The 26737-nt window shown below is 38.8% G+C and overlaps 1 protein-coding gene across 5 annotated transcripts in view; it reads right to left on the reverse strand.

The window, feature by feature from the left end:
- The window catches only part of RASGRP3 (RAS guanyl releasing protein 3), a 93774-nt gene that overhangs the window by 25007 nt on the left and 42030 nt on the right, over positions 1 to 26737 (reverse strand). For 3 of the 5 annotated variants that reach the window (XM_033125559.1, XM_033125562.1, XM_033125558.1), the window contains exons 2-10: positions 14583 to 14715; positions 11567 to 11760; positions 10453 to 10555; positions 8566 to 8628; positions 7886 to 8017; positions 6496 to 6643; positions 4902 to 5075; positions 4401 to 4517; positions 1951 to 2226 (exon numbers count right to left, since the gene is read on the reverse strand). In XM_033125559.1, coding sequence (XP_032981450.1) covers positions 1951 to 2226; positions 4401 to 4517; positions 4902 to 5075; positions 6496 to 6643; positions 7886 to 8017; positions 8566 to 8628; positions 10453 to 10555; positions 11567 to 11636 — 1083 coding nt within the window. In that variant the 5' untranslated portion in view covers positions 11637 to 11760; positions 14583 to 14715. The remainder of the gene's footprint in view (positions 1 to 1950; positions 2227 to 4400; positions 4518 to 4901; positions 5076 to 6495; positions 6644 to 7885; positions 8018 to 8565; positions 8629 to 10452; positions 10556 to 11566; positions 11761 to 14582; positions 14716 to 26737) is intronic. The other 2 variants (XM_033125561.1, XM_033125560.1) reach the window with 1 other exon arrangement.

A 26737-nucleotide genomic window follows, 5' to 3' on the forward strand; every position in this document is an offset into this window, starting at 1 on the left:
TCGTCTTTGGTGAACCATCATGTGCTCTAGGAACAGTTGGTGAGAAGGTCTAGGAATCACACTCTTACTCCAATGCAGCAGTCCAAGGGGATTTAGGCTCTCAGAGCTTCAGAAAGGTTCTTGTTTTCATTTTCCATGTCCATTAAAGGCAAACAGTCCATTCAGTAGTGCAGCCAAGCTTCAGATGCTACCGTGTTACACACCCAAACAGGGAAGTTGCTACTCCACTTGTTTCAGCAAGGGTGAGAATTTGGTTATGCTTCTTTCCCCTGACAAAGAGGCAGCCAATGGGAAATGTTCTCTTCTACATACCTGTTATGTCTACAAGTGCTAGGAACCTGGAGACCAGCTAAAGGTATGTGCCGGGGCGGCCGGTTGGCTCAGGTGGTTAGAGCGCAGTGCTGATAACACCCAGGTTGCCGATCCAATTCCCACATGGGCCAGTGAGCTGTGCCCTCCATAACTAAATTGAAAACAATGACTTGGGGCTGGCCCAGTGGCTCAGGTGGTTGGAGTGCTGTGCTCCTAACACCGGGTTGCAGGTTCGATTCCCACATGGGTCAATGAGCTGTGCCCTCTTCACCTAAGATTACGAACAGCAGCTCTTCCTGGAGCTGGGCTGTCGTGAGCAGCCAGAGGTTGGCGTGAGCTGCCACGGGATGCCATGAGTGTCGAGCAGCCGTGGGCTGCTGTGTGCTGCCGTGGGCTACTATGTGCTGCCATAAGCGACTGGCGGCCAGCGTGGGCAGCTGTGTGCTGCTGTGTGCTGCCGCCAGTGGCTGGGAGTGGGGCGCAAGGCTCATAACACCAGCATGTGCCAGGGAGCTGAGCTGTGTCTTACACAACTAGACCGAGAAACAACGGCTTGAACCAGAGTAGGGGTGGGGGGGGAGGAGGCGGAAAAAGGGGGAAAGAAAAAAAGAAAACAATGATTTGACTTGGAGCTGATGGGTTCTGGAAAAACACACTCTTCCCCAACATTACTCAATAAAAAAACCTTTTTAATTAATAAAATAATAAGTAAATAAAATACAGTGGTACTTCGGTTTTCGAACGTAATCCATTGCAAAAGACCATTCGAGTTCTGAAACGTTCAAAAATCGAGGCATGGTTTCCCCATAGAAAGTAATGCAAAATGGATTAATCCATTCTAGACCTTTAAAATCAACCCCTAAAACTACAAATTTAGCATGAATTTTACTATCTAATGATACCATAGATCCATAAAATTTACAGCGTTCATAAACCAAAATGTTCATCAACAGAGATGTTCAAAAACCAAGGTATTACTGTAAAGGTATGTGACACAAATGCTGAAAAATATGAATGATGGGTGAACTTCCGTCTGACCCCCACCATTCTTAAATCTAGCATTCAGTTCACTTGTTGAGCTCCTACCTATGCCAGGTTTGTGAGAGGGGCTGGGGACATATCGTGTATAAGACATGTAAACAGAAGAAAAATCTAATGCAAATCGATATCCTGGAGTTTGAAGAGGTTGGCAATTGGGGGAGGTGGGATAGGGAGATCAGAGGAGGTTTTTGCATTACTCCAGGCTTCAGCGACAGCTGCGCAGTGAGGATAAAGAGAAGCAGATGCACTGAGGACACGTAGAATGAGTTGAATAATTGCAACAGTATGATGAAGAAAAGCGAGGGGCTGAGGACAGCTCTGGAGGGCCTTTCTGAGAACTCCAGAAGCTGGAGCTGCAGGGGTAGAGACTGGGTTCCTCAAAGCAAAGGGCTATTTCTTTGTTCTGAGATTAGAGTCTTAAGCCATGTGGTTATGAGTGTGTGGGGTCCCCTCCCCTCGTCCTTTGAGATTTCTCCCACCTTGTGACCCTGAATTCAACCTTTCTCCCTAGTGAATTACTCGCACAGATCTCATGCATCTGCAGGGAAGTAAGGTGCGGAACAGTTGTTAGCACAAACCCCCGGCCCTTGGACTCACCGTGAGCAGGTTGATCAAATCCATGTTGGGTTCCAAGTGGTGCGAGGCATTCTGCAGGGAGACTAGTTCACTCAGAGTGACTGAGAGCTGGTGCATTTTCACAATGTTCACTTTGTTCTCCTCCATCCAGTCTGGGAAAATGACATGAACTGCTATCAAGTCTTTCAAGTGCACGCCAAGGATGGGGATTTTGAAGCCCTCGCAGTCGGCAAAAGCCTTGCGATAATTGCAGTAATTGCCGTTGGAGGAGACCAGCTCGGTCATTTCATTCCAGTTCTGGGAACAGATGGAAAGTAGGGATTTCAGACAGCTTTCCCTTCTGCCCACCCCCAGTTCTGCAGTGTGTGGCAAGGAAATTCCTCGGCTACCAAGAGAAGTATCAATTGCACCAATGTTGATGCAAGGAAATATTAACGAGGAAAAAGAAAGAAAAATGTACTAGGCCTGGCTATGAGTTGGATAGCCTGTTCCATTCTGCTACAACATGGAAATAGTCCACACCTCTGCCTCCCTATTGCAGATGTTGAGATGTTAAATAATGTCATGTATATATAAGTATTTTGCAATTAATGGAAGTATTACACTTCACAAGTATAAGCAAGTATTGTATTAAGTACGTAGTATAGTAAAATTTCCTAGTTATTTCAAGAAAGTTGCTTTGGAGACATTATTTGAAGGTTTATCTGGGACAGTAAGGGGTAGGAAAAGTCACACTGAGGTGTGAGATAGCTATAATTTTGGACTCTGCCACCAACTAGAAGGGTGACCTTGAGCAAGTCACCTCAGTTTGTGGGGGGCCTCAGTTCTTTTATGTGTAAGGAAAAAGAGTTCAAATAAATAATGTTTGAAGATATACTGGTGGTTCCAAGTCTCATTGAGATTCTGTTGAATTCATATTCTTCACATTTAAAATTTGTTTTGTTCTTTACTTGAAATTCAGTACAAAGCTAAAGGAAAATGAAACACATAACGAGCCCCATCATATTTGGAGTGAGTACAGTGTTTGAGGTCAGACAGCAGTACTTCTGTGGTTTACATCCTCCCGTTTATATGGACAAGTTATTGTTGGTTGCCTAACAGCAACCAGACCTTCCTAATCAACCCTAATTTTGATCGGTCTACTCTTTCCCAAAACAGCCCATGTGACTCAGATGGAGCTGTTTCCAGTTCTCAGGTCCAAGGGTAGGTTCTGATTTACCATCATCATAATTCTGCCCCTCTGGTTCAGGAACACAGAGTTAAGCCAATCAGCACATTGTATTCCTCTGGCAACTGCTATTGGTCCAGGGGTGGGCATGTGACTTGAGATGGTCCAGTCTGTCTAAAAATAAGGTCTTTAATTCTATGGGGGCAGGGCTGAAGAGAGTTTCCCTTCTCTCTACTTTTTGTGAACAAGAAAGCATAGTTTTCTGTTGTTGCCAATAGCCCAATGAGGAGGAAAGCCAGTCTGATGGGAAAAAAACAAAACAAATCAAAACTGGTATTCAGAGGAAGGCAGAGCAACTGAGCCCAAGCTCTGATCAGACTATGCCTGAAGTCAGCCTTCCGGGCATATGAGAAGATGATCCATTTCCTTATTATTTAAGGAACTTCAAGATTAAAAAAAAAATTACAGCTGTGTGTCCTAATTGGTACAGCAAAGTACACCCTTACAAGGATATCTTTTCATAATGATGAAATGTTCCTTTCTGCTCAATAAAGAAAAATATTATTATTATGGTCTGGAAATAAATGTGGCAGAAATCTTGATTTGAGAAATGATCACTGTTTTTTGTTGTTCATTTTTTTTACTATCATTATTTTTTTTTTACTAGTTTCAGGTGTAAAAAAACAATAGTTACACAATAGTTATACCCCTCACAAAGTGATAACCCCCTCCCCCAATCTACCACCCCCCTGACATTGTATACAGCTGTTACAATTCCATTGACTCTACTCCCTATGCTGTACTCCACACGCTGTTGTTTTTTTTTTTTAAATATGCTTTTGTTCCTGACAACTCTGGTATAAATCTGAGGAATTTCTATACAAGAACTACCTCTCCCCTTTCCATTGTATCTTCTGCTGTGCCGAACACAGTGCCATGAACAGAGCAGGTGTTCGATGATTTCATTTGAGGAGGGGAGGGGAGGAATGATCTTCTCTGCCTTGTACCCCGTGTGGATCACAGTGCCTGTCATGTAGGAAGCACCGAATACATATTTGTTGAACATTCACAACTACAATATGTTAACAGTATTCAAGCTATTCTTACTGGCTCACTTGCCACAATATCCAACCTATTTTCCAGGTGGCATGGTTATTCCCTTCCTATTTTATACCCGATGTGTAACCTGCCATTGTCCAAGAAGAACATTCCCCCCTCTGAGTGACATTTGTTAAGCATATCCTACCATTAAACAGTTTACAAATGAATTTTTTACTTGGGATTAGGATCACATCCACTGTACCTTTGTAACTTCTGAAGAAAGATGAGAGTGCGTCTCTTTGAGGCGTGAAATGGAACTATGACTAAGGCCTCCCACCACTGCCATCAGGGTATTAAAATTTTTTAGCTGAAGGAGCTTCTGCAATAAAAAATGTTAACATCAATACTTTGTAATAATTTTTTAATTATTCTGAGCTTTCTGAATTACAGATGAACGCATGCACTACTTAATAACAAAGACCTAGGAAAAATAATATCAATTTTAAAATGAAGTACAAATAAAATCCACTAGAAAAATATAGCAATCATTTCACAGAAAAACAGTCACATAAAATGCTTTTAAGTATTACCACTTAAAAGCAATCTTCTTGCATTAGAGAAGTATGATTTGTTCATTAGACATTTATAGTTTAATTGTCCTTTGTACTGTGAACCCCAAATTTCCTTAATGACCTTTCTCAATAGAGTGAATGAACGTCTCAAATTTTCAAAGAACCCCAGTGTAAATATGAGACCTGCATACCTTGGCAACATTGATAAACTTTGTGATGACTTCTGCCCTTTGCTGGGGGGTTGGTTTGCTAAGAACCATCAACTGGACCCATTTAGAGATTCCATTAAATAAAGCAATAGATCTCTCCAAGGTTGGGTTATTCTCCAGGCAGCCATGGATGACATAGCTTTGGTAATCGGTGAACTGGTAAAGGAAGGTTCAGAGAGTCTGAATTATAATGAAGTCTTTGCAAAATCAAAGATTAAAGTGTTGCATGAAAAAGGTGAGATATTGTTTTATAATAATGTAACAATTTCTTTCATTTCACATTTGTAATGACATCTTACAAGTTTGAATATACAGGTACCTTTAGTGTGTTATTTTGCTGCGTTTTATTACACATGACAATGTTGGTGAGGTGAAGAAGAGATAAGACTGACAGTCACATTCTAGTGAGCGCCAAATTTGCTGGATCATAATATCCACCTGGGACATTTGCTAAATAGTGGTTTCTGGGAACACCTCAGACCTAAATGTACGATCAGTATCTCCAGAGGAAGAACCTAAGAATCTTCATTCTTCACCCATAACTGAGATTCTAATGGTCAGGCAAATTTGAGACACAATGGCATACATTAAAGAGGAAATGAATAAATGTAATCATTTCCAGTCACAATTTTGTCAAGTTTTTTCAAGAAAAAAAAAAGTAGTAATCGAAGGAAGGCAGCTGTTTAACATAATGGACATATTTTCAGGAAGTCGGCATGGATGTCATCAACGACATATGAACCTTCTATCATATAAACAGTACAGGGGGTTCCCACTTATGGCCTGCCTGCAGGGAATCATGAGGTCCTCTCCAAGGAAAAGATGACTCAGTGAAAAGAAGCAGCTTTTCAGAAATGCATGCTTCTCACTTCATGTTGTTCTCTGCAAGGAGCAATGCAATTCATTCCCTGGCATCTCTGAGAAGAAGGAGGAGGAGGGACTGCCAGACAAAGACCAAGGCTGCTTGTAAACCATTGTGGAAATATTATCATAACAAGTCGGTAGTGAGTAGGTGGCTAAGAAGAGACCACAGTCAGGAGGAAAAGGAAAAGGGATGCAGAGAAGGAATGCTGTCAAGACAGAGTAGGAAAGAAGATTTAATGCAGGATTTCCATCCCTGGGAAAAAAACAACCTGATGTTGAAATTCTCCTCAAAGTCTACAATTCTTATTTCAACCTACACCCATAATTAGGCATTTATACAAATCCCAACCTAAATAAATATTTCTTCTCCCCAAATGAGGGGCCTAGCAAAAGCCATTCACTTAGGAGAAAGCAGTGGAGTTAAATAAACCTCAAATGGTTAAATCTCCACTGAGTATTTAGAAAATCATGCTTTAATCCTATGAAAGGAGACATTGAAAATAGTGACAGAAATGGAGCTCCTGAGCCATAAAATAAAGACAGGATAATATTTATTTTTGGTTGAAAGGGATTGTTCCTGTGAATTAAAGGCACTTTTCCAATAGAGCACAGTGACAGAGGCTGCCAGCACTTCAGAGGATGAAAACGCAGCTCTTGGGAAAGTTGGCATGATGGTTGTTATCCTTGGAAGAATAAATGTCAAGTTTCTTACTGAGATCCTTCTAAAAGATTTATGCTCCAGAAAAGTGAGGTGCTCAGCCAATTCAATGGGCTCCAGATGGTCAAACAGCAGACAGGCTTTTCCCTTCTTGGATACTTTTTTCCTCTGTGTGACTCTTCTCATCCAGTCATAGGAAGGACTATAAAAGAAGAGTGAGTCTGGTCAGTGTGCCGAAAGCTCATTTCACTCAATGGAAGTTATTAACCTACTGACTCTGTAAGGCTTGGCCTACTTCCAGGGGCTTGTGCAAAATAAACGCCCTGTCCTGCGTATTGGAAGAGAAAACCACTGACCCATCGCCAATAGAACATAAACTTTGAGTTGTTTTTCCAGACAGGGTGGGTTTGCACTGATCCATCCAGAAACTCTTACTTGGTCTTTCTTGTGGCCGGTAAGGTTTGGATCCTAAGGGAGAGGTCAGGGCCACATATATAAATTTGGGAGTTTATTAATATATAGATAGTGATTTAAGGCATATGGGAACCACCAGAAGCTGGTTCTCCCACTTCGGCAAGATATGGATGATCTGAAAAGCTTGCTATAAAGGCAGAGGCCTGGACCTCCCTGCCAGAGATTCTGATATACTGGGAATGAACCTGAATAATCTGTATTTTTAACAACATCCCTCATGGTTCCTGGATCACTCACTGTTGATCACACTTGAAGTATTCTAGGAAAATAGGGTAGAATACGAATGAATGCCTGGACACAAGAGCATGTATTTGCAAGATGGACAACCAAACTTCAGGTGAAAAAATAGTTGTCTCTTTGCAAATTTAACTAGTTGATATAAAACACTAGCCTAATTAACACTGTTCCTAATAACTGAGCTAACCAGTTCATGGCGCTACTATGATCAACATTTGTGCAGCGTCAGGCCAACCTCAGATGCACCACGCTACAGGGCTTCTCAAACTTGAATGAGCATATAGAATCATCTGAGGATCTTATTAAAATGCAATTTCCTATTCAGCAGGTTTAGGATGGGGCCTGAGGTTCTGCATTTCTAATGATCTCCCAGGTGATGCCACTGCTGCCGATCCATAGACTACTCTATGAGTGGCGAGGGCCTAGGAGACATTAACTAGATTCAGTAAATACTGGGCATCTATTACGTGCCAAATACTTTCACGTGCTATCTTATGTACTTATTGGATGCTCATGATAACCCTATGAGAAGGGTACTATCCCCATTTTACAAATAAAGAAGCTTGGAGAGATGAACTACATCCAATGGTGCTCATCATAGCAAGACTTTCCTGAAAGAAGCACACCTTGATTCTGGAATGGCATGGATTGAGGTCAAGTGGGGTCATCACAAGTCCCCCCCACCCCATGCAGTGGATTCCTCATGTTTGAAAAAAGCTTGCATCACTCTTACATGCTGGATATGTCCATGAGGCTGACGTGTTTTTCATATCCTAGTTGACTAGCTACTTCTCGGAATTCCTCAGTCATACGGATCAAACCAAGGTCCAGATTAAACTCTGCAGGAAACTTTAGAATCCAGTACCTGAAATGCATCAAATATTTTTGACAACCAGATTTCAAGCTGGACCTTTATGGAAACTATTATATCATTTTACAGAATACATTTAACAATGAATCTAGGGCCATACCCCCAAATTAGCAGTCTCCTATCCCCCACCCTCAATTGACATCCATCCCCCTCGATTGAGTCTTGCTGATCCCTCCTTCAGTCAAATACCCAAGTCCATCCCTCCCATGCTGAGTTTCTCGTTCTGACTCTTTCCAGAAAGAAACCCTTCTCCCACCTCATGACAAGTACGTAGGAATATGTATCGTGAGGGAGTAGAAAAAAAAGAATTTACTCTAAGAGCTGGTTTCATGCCCTAATCACATTTACCACTGCTTGAGCTTTAGTTTAAAAGAAAGATAAATTAATTCTACCCCAAAGGACAGAGAAGGGCCAATTTTAACAAAATCAATAGAAGGAGAATCTGAGTCAATTCTATTGTCAAACTAGGTCTACTTCTTGGGGAGAAGGAAAGTGTCAGTAATTCCAGAACCAGAAACAACTAAATTTGTAAGTATGTTTACCTCATGAAGTAGCAGATCTTTAATCGAAATTCATCGCAGCTTTCTCCACAGGCATTTCGATACGTATACTAGTTAAAGAAAAACTCTTTGCATTTGTTTCCTTTGCACAGCCCTGCAGCTGTTTGATAAAGGTAGATGACTTCCTGGTAATAGGGCCATACTGGGGACCTTTGGGTTGTGTAGACGTTCAAATGGGGAGAGAAATGGTTATTGATGATGTCAGCACTGAATAATTAAAACTATGTGTTATTGCTCTGGGATGCACTTTTTTGGTCTAGAAGAGAAGACACTTATAAAATCCGTTTTACCTTCCTGAGCACCTACAAAGTGATGACTGTCAACTGTATTTACAAATATACTACCAACTAGAGATATTTAAACTTAGTAGTACATAGGAGCACCAGTTTAGCCAAAAATATTTTGTATTTAAGATTAATACTTTATATACACACTCTAATTCCTTTAGTATTTGAAAATGTCATTTTCAGGTATATTAATACACAGGTTGTGTTGCAATTGATTCTCATCTATTTCTTCACACTTTTTTAAACAAATATTTGCCGAGCTCCTGCTATGTGCCAGGCAACATGGGTATGCAATGAACAAGGGACCTAAAGGGAGGAAAATCTAAAGGAATGTCTATTCACAGGCAGTTTCAACTTTCATACAATCTGTACTTTCAGATATTAGACTTTACTGTGCCTAAGTATCCATTTTTGTTTGCATTTCATATATCCGTGGACATATTAATGATGATAATGCTGTTTGAAGCACATTTCTTTGGACAGTGTTTGGATCCTGAGGAGGGATGGGGCCAGGCTGAGTCAAGTCCATCCATCCTTCCCTGCGAGCTACCCTCGATAGTGGGACCCATGGCACCCTTAAACCACTGGGGACTAGGGTCTGGCTCACTTCCAGGGACCTCTGTTCAGGGTGACTGTCCCCTTACCTTTTCTCACATGCCATTCTGCCCTGAGGTTGTGGGGAAGATGGAGGGAAGAAGTGGAGAGTGGAGAAAGCTTGAAGAGAGCAGATGGCTGCCCCACTTGGCCTAATAACACTCCATGGACCCGCCCCCTCTCAGATTTCCCCTACCCTATAGGATTTCTCACTCATCTGCAGGGCTTTCTGGACTTGAAGCAGGCAGTCTGTAGCAACCGACATTAGAAATTATACAAACATTAGATTTTGAGGAATGAAACCTCCTTATGAATGTGAGGCTATTGTGCCATTTTCAGTCATTTGACTTTCAACCACCTTTTAGGACTGTATTATGTACAAGAGTTGACAAACTGTTGAAAGCCCTTATAGAATGTGGGGCTTGGTTACTTTATTTTTTTTGCTCTTACGTCAGAAGGAAATCTAAAATTAACATCAATCAACAAATTACAATAAACCTACTAGAATGTTTTTCTGTGTCTTGCCAGCAAGGGAAGATCTAAAACCTTAGGTGGTGTTTGTGCCTGAGCCAGCTCATATTATTTTGGCTGGCATTTCCAAATGTCTAAAGCGTATCCTCCAGGTCCACCATTTTGCCATTCTAAGAGGAATCAATTAGGTCTTGAATCAGTGTTAAATATTCTTTCATTGTACTAACAGCAGAAATGCTTAAGACAGGATAGAAACATTCAGCTTACAGCTCCTGTTTCATTTTATAACTAGTGATTATTTTCCTGTACAGCCAAAACATCCAGATGGATAGTCAACCATTTGTTCCATCATCCAGATGTTTTGTCTACACATTTATCTATATTCACAAAACAGCTGGATAACTGACTGAAGACTGTTTATTCATTTTGATTTACTGGCTTTGGTTAGACACTCTTTTTACATAAATATCGAACATGACTTATGCTTGTGAAAATTACACAGTAGTTGAAAAGATATATGCAGAGAAGTTTTTCCGCCAATTCAGTGGAAGATAAATACCATCGGTGCATCAGTAGAACTATTCTTGGCAAATAACTATTATTCAGCTCTCCACTGTCATCTGTTAAAAAATAAAATAAAATGAGGGGTAAGAAGGTAACAGTACAACTCTTCTCCTTTTCTCATATCAGTAGAGAAACATTAGTGTCAAAATTTTCTCATGGACCCAATTATCATTTTCCTCTTGCTTCTGCTGGCATTTTTTTGCAAGTTAAGTGGGTAGGTCTCACCTTTCCTCTGGCTTACGGTTGCCAGAATTTAGCAAATAAAAATCCAGGACACTTAGTTAAATTTGAATTAGGATTAAACAACAAATCGTTTTCTAGTATAGGTATGTCCCATGCATTATTTAGGAAATACTTATACTAAAAATGTGGTTTATCTGAAATTTAAATTTAACTGATAATCCTGTATTTTATCTGACAACTTTACTCTGGTTTAACTCTTCCCATAAAATCAATTCAACAAATGACTCCTGTGTGACTCTGTTTGGGTAAGGAACAACCCAAAATGCTGAAATGGATCCATAAACAACATAAAAAGCATATAGCTATAAAGTCTATAACCTAGTAGGAGATGTAAGACATATATGTATATATAGAATGCAGCAGATTGTGCTACCCACACTTGTCTAAGCCAAAAAAAAAAAAAAACCGAAGAAATTATAACAGCAGCATATATACTACGTGCTATAAGAAAGTTACAAGGGGCTGAGGGAGGCTGGAGGAAGCATTCTTGACAGGGGAGATTAGGAATGGTATTGTGAACATCGAAGTGACACCTGAGATGAGTCCTGAAGCAGAATCTCAGTGAAAGGGGTTTGATAAAAGCAGGACGGTAGAAAGAGGAAGGAATGTTCCAGAAACATTAAGTGGACAGTGTGGATTATGAGCTGTGAGCAGTAAAGGAAAGGAGATAGAGAGGGCAGTGATACTGGGGAGACAGACTGAGGTCAATAAAAATCATCTTAAATATCAAGGTATGGAGAGTGAATTCTGTTCTATAGCAACACTTGCCTCTGAGTAGGAGGAAGTGATAGGAGGAAGATAAGAAAGGGAAAAAAGGCTCATACCAAACATCTCAATGCAAGTGCTCAGCAGTTCATCCAGTGTTGCGGCTTTCCCAAGTCCACTTGACCCCATGGTTACTTAGCCGTTGTCAAAAAACTAGAGACATTTTCAGCATCAGACAGACCATCTCCATTATTGTGCAAATTGGTGGTGTTTGTGTCTAGTGGTGGTCTCTGTCCTTTGTTATCCTTCAAGGCTGTAAAGAAGCAAGAAAAGAAAGCTATCAGACTAGAGTTCAGACCCCATTAAATCATCCCTTTCCTACCTGAAAATATAATGACTTTCATTGGCTGCATTGTTTTACAAGCAAAGTATCAAAGTGACAGAGACTACATCAACCACCATAACAGCAAAATGCTTGCTAAGCTGTCCCTTTTCATGTACTGAGCACTGTGACCACAGAGATGTTCCCTACTAAATACCATCTCATTTTGCAGCTGAAATATTTTTGGAAACACCATGTTACACTTTCTTCATATTCTTAAGTGATAAAACATCCAAGAATATTATAAACATTACTGGGTTTAATATTATTATGGGTATATAAAGGGAGATAAACTTTAAAGTGCAAATATATTTATGAGCATTATCCTTAGTGATTATGTAAATGTTGAACAAATGGTAAAAAAAAATTTTGTTTGTCTAAGTTCTCCAATAGTAACACTATTATTAGTAGTAGTAAAAATATTAACAATAATTTATTAACACCCACATTATGTACCAGGTACCATACCAAATGCTTTACATATATTATCCAACTTGACCTTCATGATAATACTGTGAGATAGTAATTATTATTTCCAGTTTACAAATGAAGTCATGGGATTCACAAAGATTCAGCAGCTTGTCTAAAACCACAGAGCTATTATTAAGACTTAGAATCAGGACTGTATTATAAAATCAAGTTTGGGTTCCCTTTTTCCCTTTTATTAATCCCCTCAGTGTGGATATCATAGACTGTCATAATTTTGTCTCCTAATCTAGTGTGAAAAATATCACTCTTCTATACCATCTCAGAAAGAAGATATAAACTAGATTATCTGTCATAGAAGTAGAAGGAAAATGTGGAGATGACAGCTGTCTTATTTTATAGCACTGTCCTATGGAAAATAGGGTTGGAAACAACCTCTCAGAGTTGCTTATACTGAAAGTATCCTGTTGGGGACACGTCATCATTTTATTTTACAGATCAAGTCTTTGAGGCCAGGTCCATACAGGGCATGAAGAAGTCCAGAGGTCATTATGACATAAGATAGTTATTCACTTTGGACCAAACAGTAGGTAAATATGGCCACTGGAGAGTCATCGTATGAACTGTTTGAAGTCACTGTCTATTTTACTTTCAAATTAATGTATTCAACTGGTAATCACTGTGCTCAGCCCATTGAGGCTGCCAAGACGATCAAATCATTATCCCATCCCTGCCTTCAGTGGGCTCGTAGTCCACTTCAGAAAACAAACACAGAAATGAATAGAAAAACAACAACAACAACTAATGTCCATATGTATGGTTGTATTAGTTCAATAGGACACTGAAGAGTGATATTTGAGTGAGTCTGTTCACCAGGCACATCGCTCTGAAGGAAATATGTTTACTGTGTATTATGTCTGTGTAAGAATCATATTTCTGTGCTGAAGGTACCACTCTTAGAGCATAAAAAGAAGGGTTATTTCATATGTGTAATAAAACTAACCGAAACCGTGGATCGATATTCTCCCAATTCTGCTGCTCAAATGGTTTGAGAAAGGGGAATATTAAAGTTATAGTTATCTGGAACCCACGCTTTTACATTTCTTAACCAAGTTACTTTATCAGTAAGACCTTTCCTGACCACGCTATTTAAAAACAGTTCTTTCAGCATGCCCACCTCTCACTTGGCATGTCCTCACTTCCTGGATTTATTTTTCTTAACATGTATATGCATCTGACATTTTATATATTTTCTGTTTATTTTTTTTAATGTCTTTAGCACTGTAAACCTAAGCTCCGTGAATGCAGGGATTTTTGTGTCTTTTTTCCTCTGGTGTATTCCCCAACTCCTAAGATTTTGCCTCTCACATGTGCATAGAATATACTCATAAAAGCATTTGCTAAATTAATGAATGAGTGAATGAAGAAATGAATAAAATAAAAATTGTAAAAAGTTTGTCTTTGAATATATTTGTATAAATGTATAATATAAATTCTGAAGAGGTGATTTTTAGTTTGTTTTACTAACTTAAGTCAGCTTTTAGTAAACATCATTAGCACAGAAGTTCTTGTCAGCATTCTAGACTTAATAGAATCTGCCTATATTTATAATAAGAATTTGGTTCCTCTTCCAGGATATTTTAGGGCAGCACTTCTCTGATTTCCCTAATGTAAATTCTGTCAATCCCATTAAAAGTCAAGATTGGGCAATCGAGGAGTTTGATTACTTTCATGTATATACAGACATTTTTTTATCTTATTAACTCTTGTTACTGAATATTAGATGGATTACTTTGAACCGAACAGTCTAGATTAACTAAACTAGTTTCTAAGGTTAAATTCAAAATTATTCAGCTGAGCTGTTTAGAGATGGTGTTGACCTTCCACAGAGGGTTAGAAATAACCTGGTACCAAAATGCTGTCACCATGTTTGGAGTTATATTTGTGATCTGCAAAGAAGCCAGCACATGAGAGCCACGTGGGCCAGGCTATCCGGCTACAATCTGTTTCTATAATCAGCAGATGTGTCTACATCCCTGCTTAGTATTCTGTTGCCTGCATTTACCTGAGATCTCATTTCACATGTGTTGATATTATTGTGTCTACAGCTGCTTTTCCAAAAGTGAACCTTCTTAACTGTAAAAGCAATATGTAGTCATCATTTAAAATAGACAGTAAGGAAGAGGAAAGGAAGAAAATTTACCCATAATGTCATCATCCAAAAATAACTATTGTTAATATCATGGCATGTTTCTGTTAGTTTTTCCAGGCATATTTGTTTTGTAGATTTTCTTATATAACCTACAATAGTTTAAAGAAATACCTACCTATTGGTTTCACAGAGATAGATTTCCAGGTCTGAAAGAATTTTAAGGGCAGCTATCATCATTGGTAAGTGAACTAGGAATGTAGTCAGCAGTACTGGCTTATCCAACTTAAATAGTAAGTACTTTGGAGAACCTGATAAAAGAACAGAAAGAAATCCCTAGACAGAGTTAAATAATAGAAACCCAAAAGAATCCACCATGAGTTAAAGCATTTCTAGAAACCTTGAATTATAGGTGTTGTTGATTTTTTTTTTTTTTTTTTGAGATTTCGGCCTAAACCTGACCCACAAAATCAATTAAAAAGAAAAAAAATTTCAAAATCGTTATTTAGGACTTGATATTTTTTAAATCAAGCAGGTTTTTAAAAAAAATTCAGCCTATTAAAAACCTACAAATGGGGCAAAATCAAAATGTATACACATAGTGTAAAATATTATTTTAGTCCAAATATACTTGTACTTTAATCCAAATATACTTATATCAGTAGATTACTCATTAAGAATGTCTAAACACTGACTTTGAAATGTTAGTAAATCTCTAAAACAGTTTGTTGTGATGTTCCTCAAACCCTGACTCTAAATCACTCCTAACTGTCTCAATGTGAATGTCAATGTTATTTTGGTCCAGGCTGTTTAGTCTCCCAATGGTTTAGGAGTTGTTTTAGTGTTGGTAGGTACTCTCTAGCTGCAGTGAAAATGATTGCTCCTCAGCATAGATATTTTCTCACACGTCTGAAAAGAACACAATAAGCCAAAATTTTCACAGGGCTTGAATCATTTCTAAGACAGAAGTTCTCACTTCAAAAGGGCAATAGTGTTCTATTGGGTGTCATTTCCAAAGGCCAGGATGTGCTCATGCAGCAAAAAGACCTTTATTAATGTGATTGGAGAACCCGTTATCTTCACAAAAAAAAATCCTCGTGAGGTTGCGTAGGACAAGAAGAACTATGTTCCCAATTTTAGAAACAGTGAAAAGGAGTCAATTCCATGTTACTGCCTATTAACAAATATAAATGAGCACCCCAGGCTCTTAACTTAGAACTTTTAGACTTTAAAAAACTAGATTTTAACATTAAGATAACCACATGAGGAAAGTTTTACTTACCTCTGAGTAAAAGACTATTAATGGTGCTTAGTTTACTAGATTATTTAAGGAGGTAGTGAGGTAGCATGTAAAACGTACCCACCACGTGGCCTGCTGGGGGTCAGGGATGGTGTCTCCCTTTGCCTGCACTACCTCTCCCTTTCCTTCCTTTTCAATGGTATTTAAAGGGTTTTAAGTTGAGGGCTTAAGTTGACAGAGACGACCAATGTGTAGAAGTGACAAAGAGAGAGATGCAAGTTTGAAGCAGGGAAAAGGAAGTAGAAGAAAAACTATTTTGACACTAGAGCATCTGGTAGTGGGGCAACTGGCCTCGTCAGCAATGGAATCCCATTCCTGAAAGTTCTCCAGCCAAAGCAAGGTAATGACTGTCAGAGATGCTATAGACTAAATTCCCAGACGGTGTCTAGGAAATATGCCAAAATGACAGCGAAGTTTCCTCCTGGCTTTAGGATTGCAGAATTTATAGGTGAAATATTATACCTAGTAAGTATTTAACTAAAATAGTTTTGAAATGAGGTTGGCCATATTAGAATTTCTGAAGATTGTCTTATCTATAACGTTATCTCTATTCTGAGAGAAACAACAACAACAAAAAAATAAAAATCCTTGAAGACTCTTCCCTCCTAAGTGGCAGGTACTGTTTTTATATATATGTAGGCATATATGACCATATATATGTTTTACGTTCATATAACCTTCTTATGAAGACAAGGGGTTTTCTCTAAATGCCTAAATCCTTTGTGAAAACGGGTGGTAATTATCACAAACCTTTAAGCCTTAAAGATTAAGGATGAAGGTGTCATAGCATTTGTTATTCTGGCAACATTCAAGCTTTATCTTCCTTTCTCCCCACACACATGAGATTTAAAAAGTTCTGTGATTATATTCTCTGAGACTCCACTGGAGAACAAAGATGATTGAGTTCAGTAAAGAGAAATAATAGCAAAACTCTGAAAGGTAATTAATTTATTTGACAACTACTCTGAATCTATTAGACACCAGCTACTAAGTAAGCAAGATAGCAGAGTAGCTGGCAGAAGAAGTTAGGGGTGAGCAGTGAGAAGGATAAATTGGTGAGCAAGACAGACACATTTCTTGCCCTTATGTTCTAGCAAAGAATGAAACAAGTGATCACAATAAAGTATTCTATGAAGAAGTGGTGCACTAATTTAGTGTAGGAGCCAGAGAAGTGTAAGCTAGGCAGAGAGTGGATGGGAAGATGGCAATTAAGAAAAATTGAAAGATATTTAGAATGACTGAAGTATTAAATGTGGCAAGAGATGAGACTAAAAAGTCAGTAGGAGTAGCTCATAAACAGGACTGTAAATCATAGTGAGGAGTACGGACTTTATCTGAAGCACAACGGGAAACCATTGTTTTAAAGGCAAAAGTAGAATGGCATGATCATATTTGGATTTTTTAAAGATCCCTCTAACTGCAGTATGGAGAAGAGATTAGTAAAGACCTGCACTTTAGGAAACCTGTTAGTAGTCCATTTTAACCATTCAGACAAACAGTGATAGTTATCTAAACCAGCGTGTGGTAATGGAGATGGAGAGGAGTAGTTGGCTATAGAATATGTTTTGAAAAGAGATCCAACAAGATTTGCTGATCTATTGGCTATGGCGAATGGACAGAAATGAGGAATCAGGGATGATTTCCAGGTTTATAGCTACACATCTGGTTGGGTTATGGAGCCATTCCTCTGAGATTAAGAAGTTGAGGGGAGGGGGCAGGAGTAGGAAATTCACGGGAGGCAAATGATGAGTTCATTCTTGGACATACTGAGTTTGAAATGTCTGCGACATCCAGGGGGAAATACTGAGTTAGCTCCTGGACCTGCTACAGATTTCTGAGTTGACACCTGAGCATGTGTAAGTGCTAAGAATCAGTAGAAAGAAAATTTTAAAGAACAGAAGAAAGATAATTTAATCCTTCTAACAAGGTCCCTGAGAGGACAGGAGTGCTGGACCCATGAACAGGTGGTGGGATTTATCTCAGATAAAGCAGAGAGGCACCTCTCTCAATATCATAGCAGAAAAAAAGAAAACAAATGGGTATAGCTATAGGTAGATTTATATGGTTGACGGCAGGAAGTTGGGGAAATTCCTGTCTGATGTCTACTATTTACTCTATGAACAAGGAGAAAAGGTAATCTGATGGAAGGTCTAACGGGGACAGGTCTGAGTTTTATCAAGAGGGGAAAATATGCAAAAGATGCTATGAAGAACAGAAGAAACTAGAGGTATAGGGCTTATTCCCATCCAGAGTGGAAGGCTAATGTTTTTCTTCTTCTGGAGTTTGTTTTGAGAAGGAATTTTAGTGTTCCTTATTCCTTGGGTGATATAAGTCACTTGTGTCAAGTGTCTGAAATTATTTAAGGTAGCTTTTCTGGAATAACTTATATGGCAAATCTCCTATGTATGGAGCAGGCAATTCTGACTTTCTGCTGTTACTCCGTAAGTATGAATACATGCTTTCCATAAGCTTGAAGCTCAGAGCTAAAGCATGGCTGGCATTCATTTGCTAGGTGGTTTCCTCAGAAGGGCATGGATTCCTGCTTGCACTTCACCTAGCTTTGCTTGAAATGGTGAGGAGGAAGAAAGACAGTACTGGAAGTGAAACAGTAAAGAAATAATTTACCTCTCACCCTTTGACTTGATCCAAGATATTTCATTCTGGAAACTACAACCGCAGCCACCATCCCATGTTTTCCACCCTCCCAACCAGGCTTTCTATATCTTTGCCCAACACTCACCCTCTCCAATGCCCTCATTATCTGTTGCCTTGAAAAAGGTCATAAATCACAAGATACAGCACTGTGTTTTTTTTTCTCAGTTCACTCTTCACATTTGGTATTGTTTGTTTGTTTCTGCACTGGTCTCGTTTTAATTTTAATTTCCCTTCTCATTTCTTTCAACATCACCTCTCAGTTCTTTGGATTTCTCTGTCTACTTTATTTTCTCCAATCAGTTACTTTTCTCAGCGTGTTCTGTGACAGTCTCATTGTCATCACTGTCAAAGTTGTTTTTGTCACAAACCCACTGGGATAGTATAAACTTAGGAAATGAGACCAATGCTTACAGCAAAGTAAAACCCTGTAAACAGACCAGGATGATGACCCAGAGAACAAGCTATTGATAGTGGAGCAATATCCCCAAAGGTTAGTTAACAATACAATATGGGGTAGGCATGGATAATGTTGTATTTCTCAACTCTAAAAGTAATTTTTTTTTCATTCTTGACTTGGATGGGTTTATTTAATGTGATAATGAGGTTTTCCTGGGTTTTCAATTTTTTTGGTTTTGTTTGTTTTTTCCTGCAAAGCGCTTTTACTAAATTAATGGAGCATTCATAATCAATGCTGTCCTGGATTTTAGAAAACAATGTAATAACAAGCCTGTACACATACTACTTGTGGTGCTATGTACTGTGTTGGACACAATGTTGGAAAAATTACTACTATTATGTTTAAATCTTATAACACCCTGAAAGCTGAGGATTAGCCTCTCTATTTCATGGATGAGGAAACTGAGGCCTAGAGATGTTAAATAACTTGTCCCTATCATGTTTCTAGTTAAGGTGCAAAGTCAGGTCCATCCAAAAATGTGAATTTTTTCACGATCCGCACAAATTTTAGCTGTTGTTAAGGCTCACTTGCTAGATCAATTTCTAGACATTTTCTAGAACAAATGTTTCCCTGTGCTCAGCTCCTAAGCATTCTATCACTGGCCCTATTGTCTGATAATGAATAACCATCCTTATTACAGCAAGTTTGGCAATTCAGGGACTCACTGGTACCAAATACTGAACAGAAGTCAATAACCAGCTCAGAGCTCATCTCACAAGGCCTCCGTGGATTGCTTTTGGTTAACAATTAAGTAACAAGGTCAAACTCCATTTTATTTATTTTTTTCTTGGTGACTGGTATTTATTATTAACAATTAAACTAACATATTTACAACTATCTGGTATGATATGAATGAGAAATGAGAGTCTAGAAGAAGCTCTGGTAATAAACACCATGGAATCTCAAAGTCCCATCAAGGAGGTGTTTTCCTAGCATTTGGCTGGAGCCAAAAATGGGAGAGAACCAAGATATACACGTATCAGACATTTGCAATCAGGTGGTTTCCAGACAGACACATTCAGCAACATGGAAGGGCTATGATCTACTATGGCAACTCCAGGATTCAGATTGTAACTATTAATAATATCCCCAAACGAGGCTTAGAACTAGGAAATGTATAGCTCAGAAGTTAAAATTTTAAACTTTGGGAAAATTAATTAATTAATTAATTTAAGATCAGTGTTTTCTTCTCCTAAAGATACCAACGTTGCACTCATAAGAATCCTGTCTGTTGCACTAATGTTCCGGAAGGACTGGTTCCAACTTCCCTTAAGGAGGAAGCTATCTTTTTGAGTGCTCTTGTGCTAGTCGCTGTGCTGAGCGCTTTTACCCAGTGAACTCTGGGAGTCCAGGTCCTACCCTCGAAATCCAGAAATAAATAAAATACTGCTAAACCTTGTCACTTAATTGTTACCAAAAAATGCAAGGAGGGCTTGTGAGATGAACTCGGAGCTAGTTATTGACTTCCATTTAGTACTTGGTATCAGCAATACTGTGTTCTTTCCTCACGTGCTCACCGTGAGCAAGAAGACATTTTCGATAACGGCCCCAAGTAAATAAAACTTTTAGAGATCCTCTCATTGGTGCCAGATGACAATCTCAGAGGATAGAATCCACACAAAAGAGGTTCCAAGGGAATGATGACACTCTAGAGAAAGCCTCTAAGGAGCAAGAGAATGTGAACAGAAGGTGCAGCCTGAAGTACAAAATCTCTCTCTAATCTAGCATCACTCTGGGGGTCGGGAAAGGATTTTAAAACTGGTTCTAAGTGGCTGCACAGGAAAGCAACAAGAAGCACTAACAATGAAAGATTGCCTTCAAAAGTATCTCCAGGCTCTCAGAGAAAAGCATTTGTTTGGTTGAGCAAAAAAGCCAATGATTATTGAATATCTATTAAATGTTAAGTGCTGTGCTGTGGGCTGGAGAGGTAAAGAGCCTGTTTACAAGGGCCACATCCCCATGTGAGAGACAGATTATAAACTGGTTATTATAAAGTAATGAGTCTATGAAGTCCAGTGTCAGAGACACACGCCCAGGGTGCCATGGGAGCACAGAAATGGAACCGAATTCAACCTGAGAGATCCAGAAAGGCTTCCTGAAAGAGGAGACATCTCAGAGTAGTAAGTTTTATGGGTCACAAAACTAAAACAGAAAATACTAGCTAAACTCAGTGGTGCCGGACAGTAAAGTGGCTGGAAATATCTGAGCATGATTCCAGAATTGGACATGGGATAGGGTATCACCAACTTGCTATCGAGAAACTTATTATCACATGAATAAAAGAATAAAAACATACATAAAATAATGTTTAGAACAAGAGCTGATGACAGTAAAATGATCAGGGTCAGGTAGGACCCTATATGTTCTGAGATAGTTTTGGATTTTTTTTTAAAGAGAAAAAGCATAAGTAAATGAATGCACTATGAAAAGCAGAGGGACTATACAGTGCTGCTTTATTATTACAATTATTATTCATTTTAGTATCCAATTTCACTATTGATAGTGAGTCTTTAAAAGCCAAATTTCTTACACCATTTTGATGCTAACTTCTGTTAACACATAAATACAGACTTACTTGAAGATGCAATATTAATTTCTCTGTTTGTTATCATCTAAGTGAAAACATTTTGCTCTTGTTTACAAACCAGCATGTTTACCGTGGTCTTTTATGGAATGGTAAAGTCTCAGATTGAAATTATTTCTGAATCATGGATTTGGAGCTAGACATTTTATTGGAATCAAGTAAAAGTAAAATATAGGAACAAAAAAACAAATGTTTTTAAAATTATTTCAATACTTCCAATTATATTTAATTTGAAGCCCATCATTAAAAGGCTCCACTTAATGACATTGTCATTCTCTTTCATTTCAGCTGTTTCTCCTAAAGCAAATATTTTATTTCTTTCTCAAAAAGGAAAGCAAATCTCAAGAGGAGGTACTATTTCTCTTTCTCCTATCTAAGACATTAATTAATTTCACCTTACTCCTGAAAAGAAATCATAGTACATACCAACAAAAGAGAAAACATAAGTGACTAGAAAACTTCAGTAGTATCTTAGGTCCCATTTAACTTCTCTAAGGTTGGTTTTCATAATTTTTAACATGAGAGATATAATATTACTCCACCCTCTTCATCAGAACAACAACAAAAAAAATCTCATTTGAAAAAAGTTTTAAGAGCATAAAACGCAATGAAAAAAGGAAGTCCTAATACTATGAAATGTCCCAAGCTATATTTGTAAAGTGGTTATTCATAATTTGGAATACATTTCTCAATTAGACCACTATAAATGGATTAATACCAGATTTACACGTGGAAGACAAGAAGGTCTATGGGGCTCTGCCAAAAATGCTGAAAAAAAACTTTTGGAATTCTCAAGAAGTTTAGGCGTTAATAGTACTGGTTCCTTATGTGCCCAATTAGCCTTCAGAAATTGTGTGACTCCTAGAAACATGAATCCGATAGGCATTTTTTTTTTCAGTAGTAGATCTAGGGAGACAAAGGAGGAGAAAGAAAGGAGAGGAAAATAGCTTTTCATAAAGTCATTGTTAAAAAGTGTTAGAGGAGGCAAAGGACCAGGAATACGGCTTTTGTTCATATGGTTAAAAAAGAAGGGAAAGATGAACTAATTGTAACTAAATTGTTAGCCATTTAAGTAACCAGAAGGTGTCTTTTTTGGCAAAAACAAAGAAACACCAGCTCTCTATTGGCCATCTCTCCTATCTCCTCATCCTTCACAGCCAAGTAGAGTTTGCTGGCTCGATTCCATCCCGCTGCAGACGACCAAAATCAAGCTCGGTACAAGTCTCCCTCCACTCCCACCCCCACACTTCACCAAAGCTACTCTGGCAGAAATCACGCTCAGGCTTAACAGCCGTGGGTTGCTCTTAACCAGACTCTCCCTAAAACATTCTCCCCTTGGATGTTTTTCTCGGCAATTTCTCTTCCCTGGCTTTCCTCCTAGGCCATAGGTCACACTTTCTCAGTCTCATGCGCAGACTCCTCCTACTGCTGGGGTTCACAGGTCTCCACGCCTGGCCTTTTCCTCTACGTCATACTCTACAGTGAACTCATCCGCAACCAGCTTCAGCTATCACTTCTATGTCGGTAACTCCGACCCAAACTAGCCCGCCCCCGCATGCTGTGCTGTCGACAATAGAGTGGGGTCTGCAGAGAGACAGCCTTGGGATTGCATCCTAACTCTGCTACTTACTGCTGTGTGACTTTGGGCAACTTTTGCTTAACTTTTGAGTAAGTTTTCATACGTTCCTAGTGGAAATGTAAAATGATACAGCCACTTTGGAAAGCAGTTTGGCAGTTCCTCAAAACTTAAATGTGAAGATACTATGTGATTCAGCAAATTCACTCCTAGGTATATACCCAAGAAAATTAAAAACTTATGTTCACACAAAAACTTGTACACAAACGTTCATGACAGTATTATCCGGAATAGCCAAAAACTGGAAACAACCCAAATGTTCCTGAACTGATGAATGGATATACAAAATGAGGTATATCTACAATGGAACATTATCCAACCATAAAAAAGAATCAGGGGCAGCTGGTTTGCTCAGTGGTTAGAGCGCAGTGCTCATACCACCAACGTCACCAGTTCGATTCCCACATGGGCCAGTGAGCTGCACCCTCCACAACTAGAGTGAAAACAATGACTTTACTTGGAGCTGAGCTGCGCCCCCCACAACTAGATTGAAAACGATTTGACTTGGAACTGATGGGTCCTGGAAAAACACACTGTTCCCCAATACTCTCCAATAAAAATTTAAAAAAAAAAAAGAATCAAGTACTGATACTTGCTACAACATGGATAAACTTTGAAAACATTATGCTAAGTGAAAGAAGCCAGACACAGAAGACCATATCATATATTGTATAATCCCATCTATATGAAATGTTCAGAATAGGTAAATCCACAGAGAGAGAAAGTAAATTAATGGTTGCCAGGGGCTGAGGGAAGGGAGGACGAGGTAATGACTGCAGAGTTCAGGGTTTCTTTTTGGGGGTGATGAAATGTTCTGGAAGTTGATAGTGGTATTTGTACAACCTTGTGAATATACTAAAAAGCACTGAACTGTATACTTTAAAAGGGTAGCTTCTAATGGTATAAGAACTATATATCTCAATTAAAAATTTTTAAATTAATAAGAAATGTCCTCTTTACTTTCCTAAACTGCTATATCTCTTATATACCTTTTCTTGATTTGTGGTTCCATCTGCCTCCCAATATTTTGTTCCAGAAACTTGAGACTCATAGTAGATTTCGTAGCACTTTCTTTCACTATCTCTCCATATCCAAGTCTGATGAGCTACCTCACAATTGCTTTTCATATACCTCCACTCCGCTTCCTTTCCACTGCTACTCCTGGGTTCAAGCTGTCATTACCTTCCCCCTGGGCTACAGCAATGCTTAGTTATAAGGCTTCCAGGTTGATTCTCATGTCCTTGTTAATCTCTACTCTTTATTTGTGCCAAATCAATCTTTCCAAATTATCAAACTCATCACATGACTCCCCTATTCAAAATTCTTCCACATTTCCCTATCGTCCTATGTAAACCTTGCATGGCATACAAAACCTTTCATGAATAGCCCTCATTCTCTGTGTATCCATACCCTTACTCTTCTTTGTTCACCTCTGCTTTACTCCCGCACGTTATATTGCTGTTAAATGAACTTCTTTTTCATAGTCCCCGTGTGATATGGACTGAATGTTTGTGTCCCCCAAAAAAACATGTATGTTAAAACAAACCCTAATCCCCAATGTTATGATATTTGGGGAAGGGGCCTTTGGGAAATAATTAAGTCATGAAGGTGGTTTGCTGTTGAAGACACCCAGTCTGTGATATTTTGTGATAGCCTCATGCTTTGCACATAGTTTCTTTGCACAAATGTCTCCCTTCCCCCGACATGTCTGCTTGGCAAACACATACTTCTCAAATACCTCCTTGAATTCTCCCCCTTCCTCCTACCTCTTCCAGGTAGACTTCGGCACTCAACATACTGACTTCATTTAGACTTTGTATGATTTATGTTACAAAATGGTTCTGTCCCCCTAGTAGTTTCTTGAGAACCAGACCATAGCTTTTATCTTTCTAGCACCAAACACAGAAGTGTGTCTGATACCTTAATGTGTTTATCTGTCTCATCTCATTCTTCCAACACGGTCTTCAAACTTTAAATTTGTCTCTTCTCCAATTTTCCTCTGTAATCTTACTCTTGTCTTGAATTTTTTTCTTTTGATTATTGAATGAATTTACTGTTTGTATTAACATGTCCATAATGGAATTTCAAGACATGCTTCCAGATTTTTAGCATTACAGATTTATGTCAACAAGAATAAAATTACACTGAATACTTCTTCCAGCCATTTTATCATCTATTTAATAAACACTTATTTCTGTGCCAGACACTGTGATTAACACCGTGGCAGAGGTATAAGTATATGAGGTCTGACAATTAAGTGCGTGAACTTGTTTCAACGATGTTGCTAACTTTTGTTGACATCAAAGGGATTATTCGTTATGAATTTGTACCAACTGGACAAACAGTTAACCAAGTTTACTATTTGGAAGTGCTGAAAAGGCTGCATGAAAAAGTTAAACGACCTAAACATTTTGCCAACAATTCATGGCTCTTGCATCACCAGCTCACACTGTCTGTGAAGAAGTTTTTAGCCAGTAAACAAATAACTGTATTGGAACACACGCCCTACTCACCTGATCTGGCTCCCAATGACTTCTTTCTTTACCCAGAGATAAAGGAAATATTGAAAGGAATGTATTTTGATGACATTCAGGACATCAAGGGTAATACAACTACAGCTCTGATGGCCATTCAAGAAACAGAATTCGAAAATTGCTTTGAAGGGTGGACTAGGTGCTGGCATCAGTGCATAGCTTCCCAAGGGGAGTACTTCGAAGGTGACCATAGTGATATTCAGCAAAGAGGTATGTAGCACTCTTTCTAGGATGAGTTTGAGAACTTAATTGTCAGACCTCGTATATTGGGCACAGATTTTGTGATCTCAGAAGCCTTAGGATCTACAGAGGGGGGCACACCTGAACAGAAATTAGGGTACAAGGGCATTATGAAAGAGTCATGGGAGAAGTAAAAACAACTTCTGACTCATAGAATTGAGATGTGTCTTGAAGCATGAGTGAAGTTTCACTGAGAAGAGGAAAGAACACTGTGTGCCCAGAAAATGTCACTGAAAAAGGCAGAGAGGTATGGGAAAGCAGGAATGCTAACAGAAGGGTGAAGTCTTGAAGCTGGAATTAAAGTGTACATGTGTCATTCTTTTATCAACAAACACTGAGAAAGGGAAAGAGGAACTACCATATTCTAAGCATCAGAACTAAAAGCCTCTGCAGAAGTCCATGTGACATGGTCCAATGTAGCCCTTTCTTGTGGGTCTGTATAGACTTTACACATTTTACTCATTTAATGAGTTCTTTTTGTGTACAGCTTAATGTTAAGAGCCTGGACTCTAGAATGAGACCATTGGGACGCAATTCGACTCTTGTGCTTTTTAGTTGTGTGGTCCTCAGCAAGTTATTTGATATCACTGCGTCTCTGTATCTTTATACCATGTTTCCCTGAAAATAAGACCTAACCAGAAAATAAGCCCTAGCATGATTTTTCAGGATGACATCCCCTGAACATAAGCCCTAATGTGTCTTTTGGAGCAAAAATTAATATAAGACCCGGTCTTATTTTTGAAGAAACATGGTAGTAGGATAATAATAGAATCTATGTTGTAGGTTTGTTATGAGAATGAAATGAGTTAATATAGTTAAGTGCTTATTATCTGGCACACAGTATAGTCTCAATAAGTGTTAGTTACTATTATTATTTTCCTGGTAAGTGACCCAAAAGGGCCTTCTACTTAAAGAATGAAATAATCC

This window comes from Rhinolophus ferrumequinum, chromosome 13, assembly GCF_004115265.2.
Source record: "Rhinolophus ferrumequinum isolate MPI-CBG mRhiFer1 chromosome 13, mRhiFer1_v1.p, whole genome shotgun sequence".
In the NCBI taxonomy this organism is placed as follows: Eukaryota; Metazoa; Chordata; class Mammalia; order Chiroptera; family Rhinolophidae; genus Rhinolophus; species Rhinolophus ferrumequinum.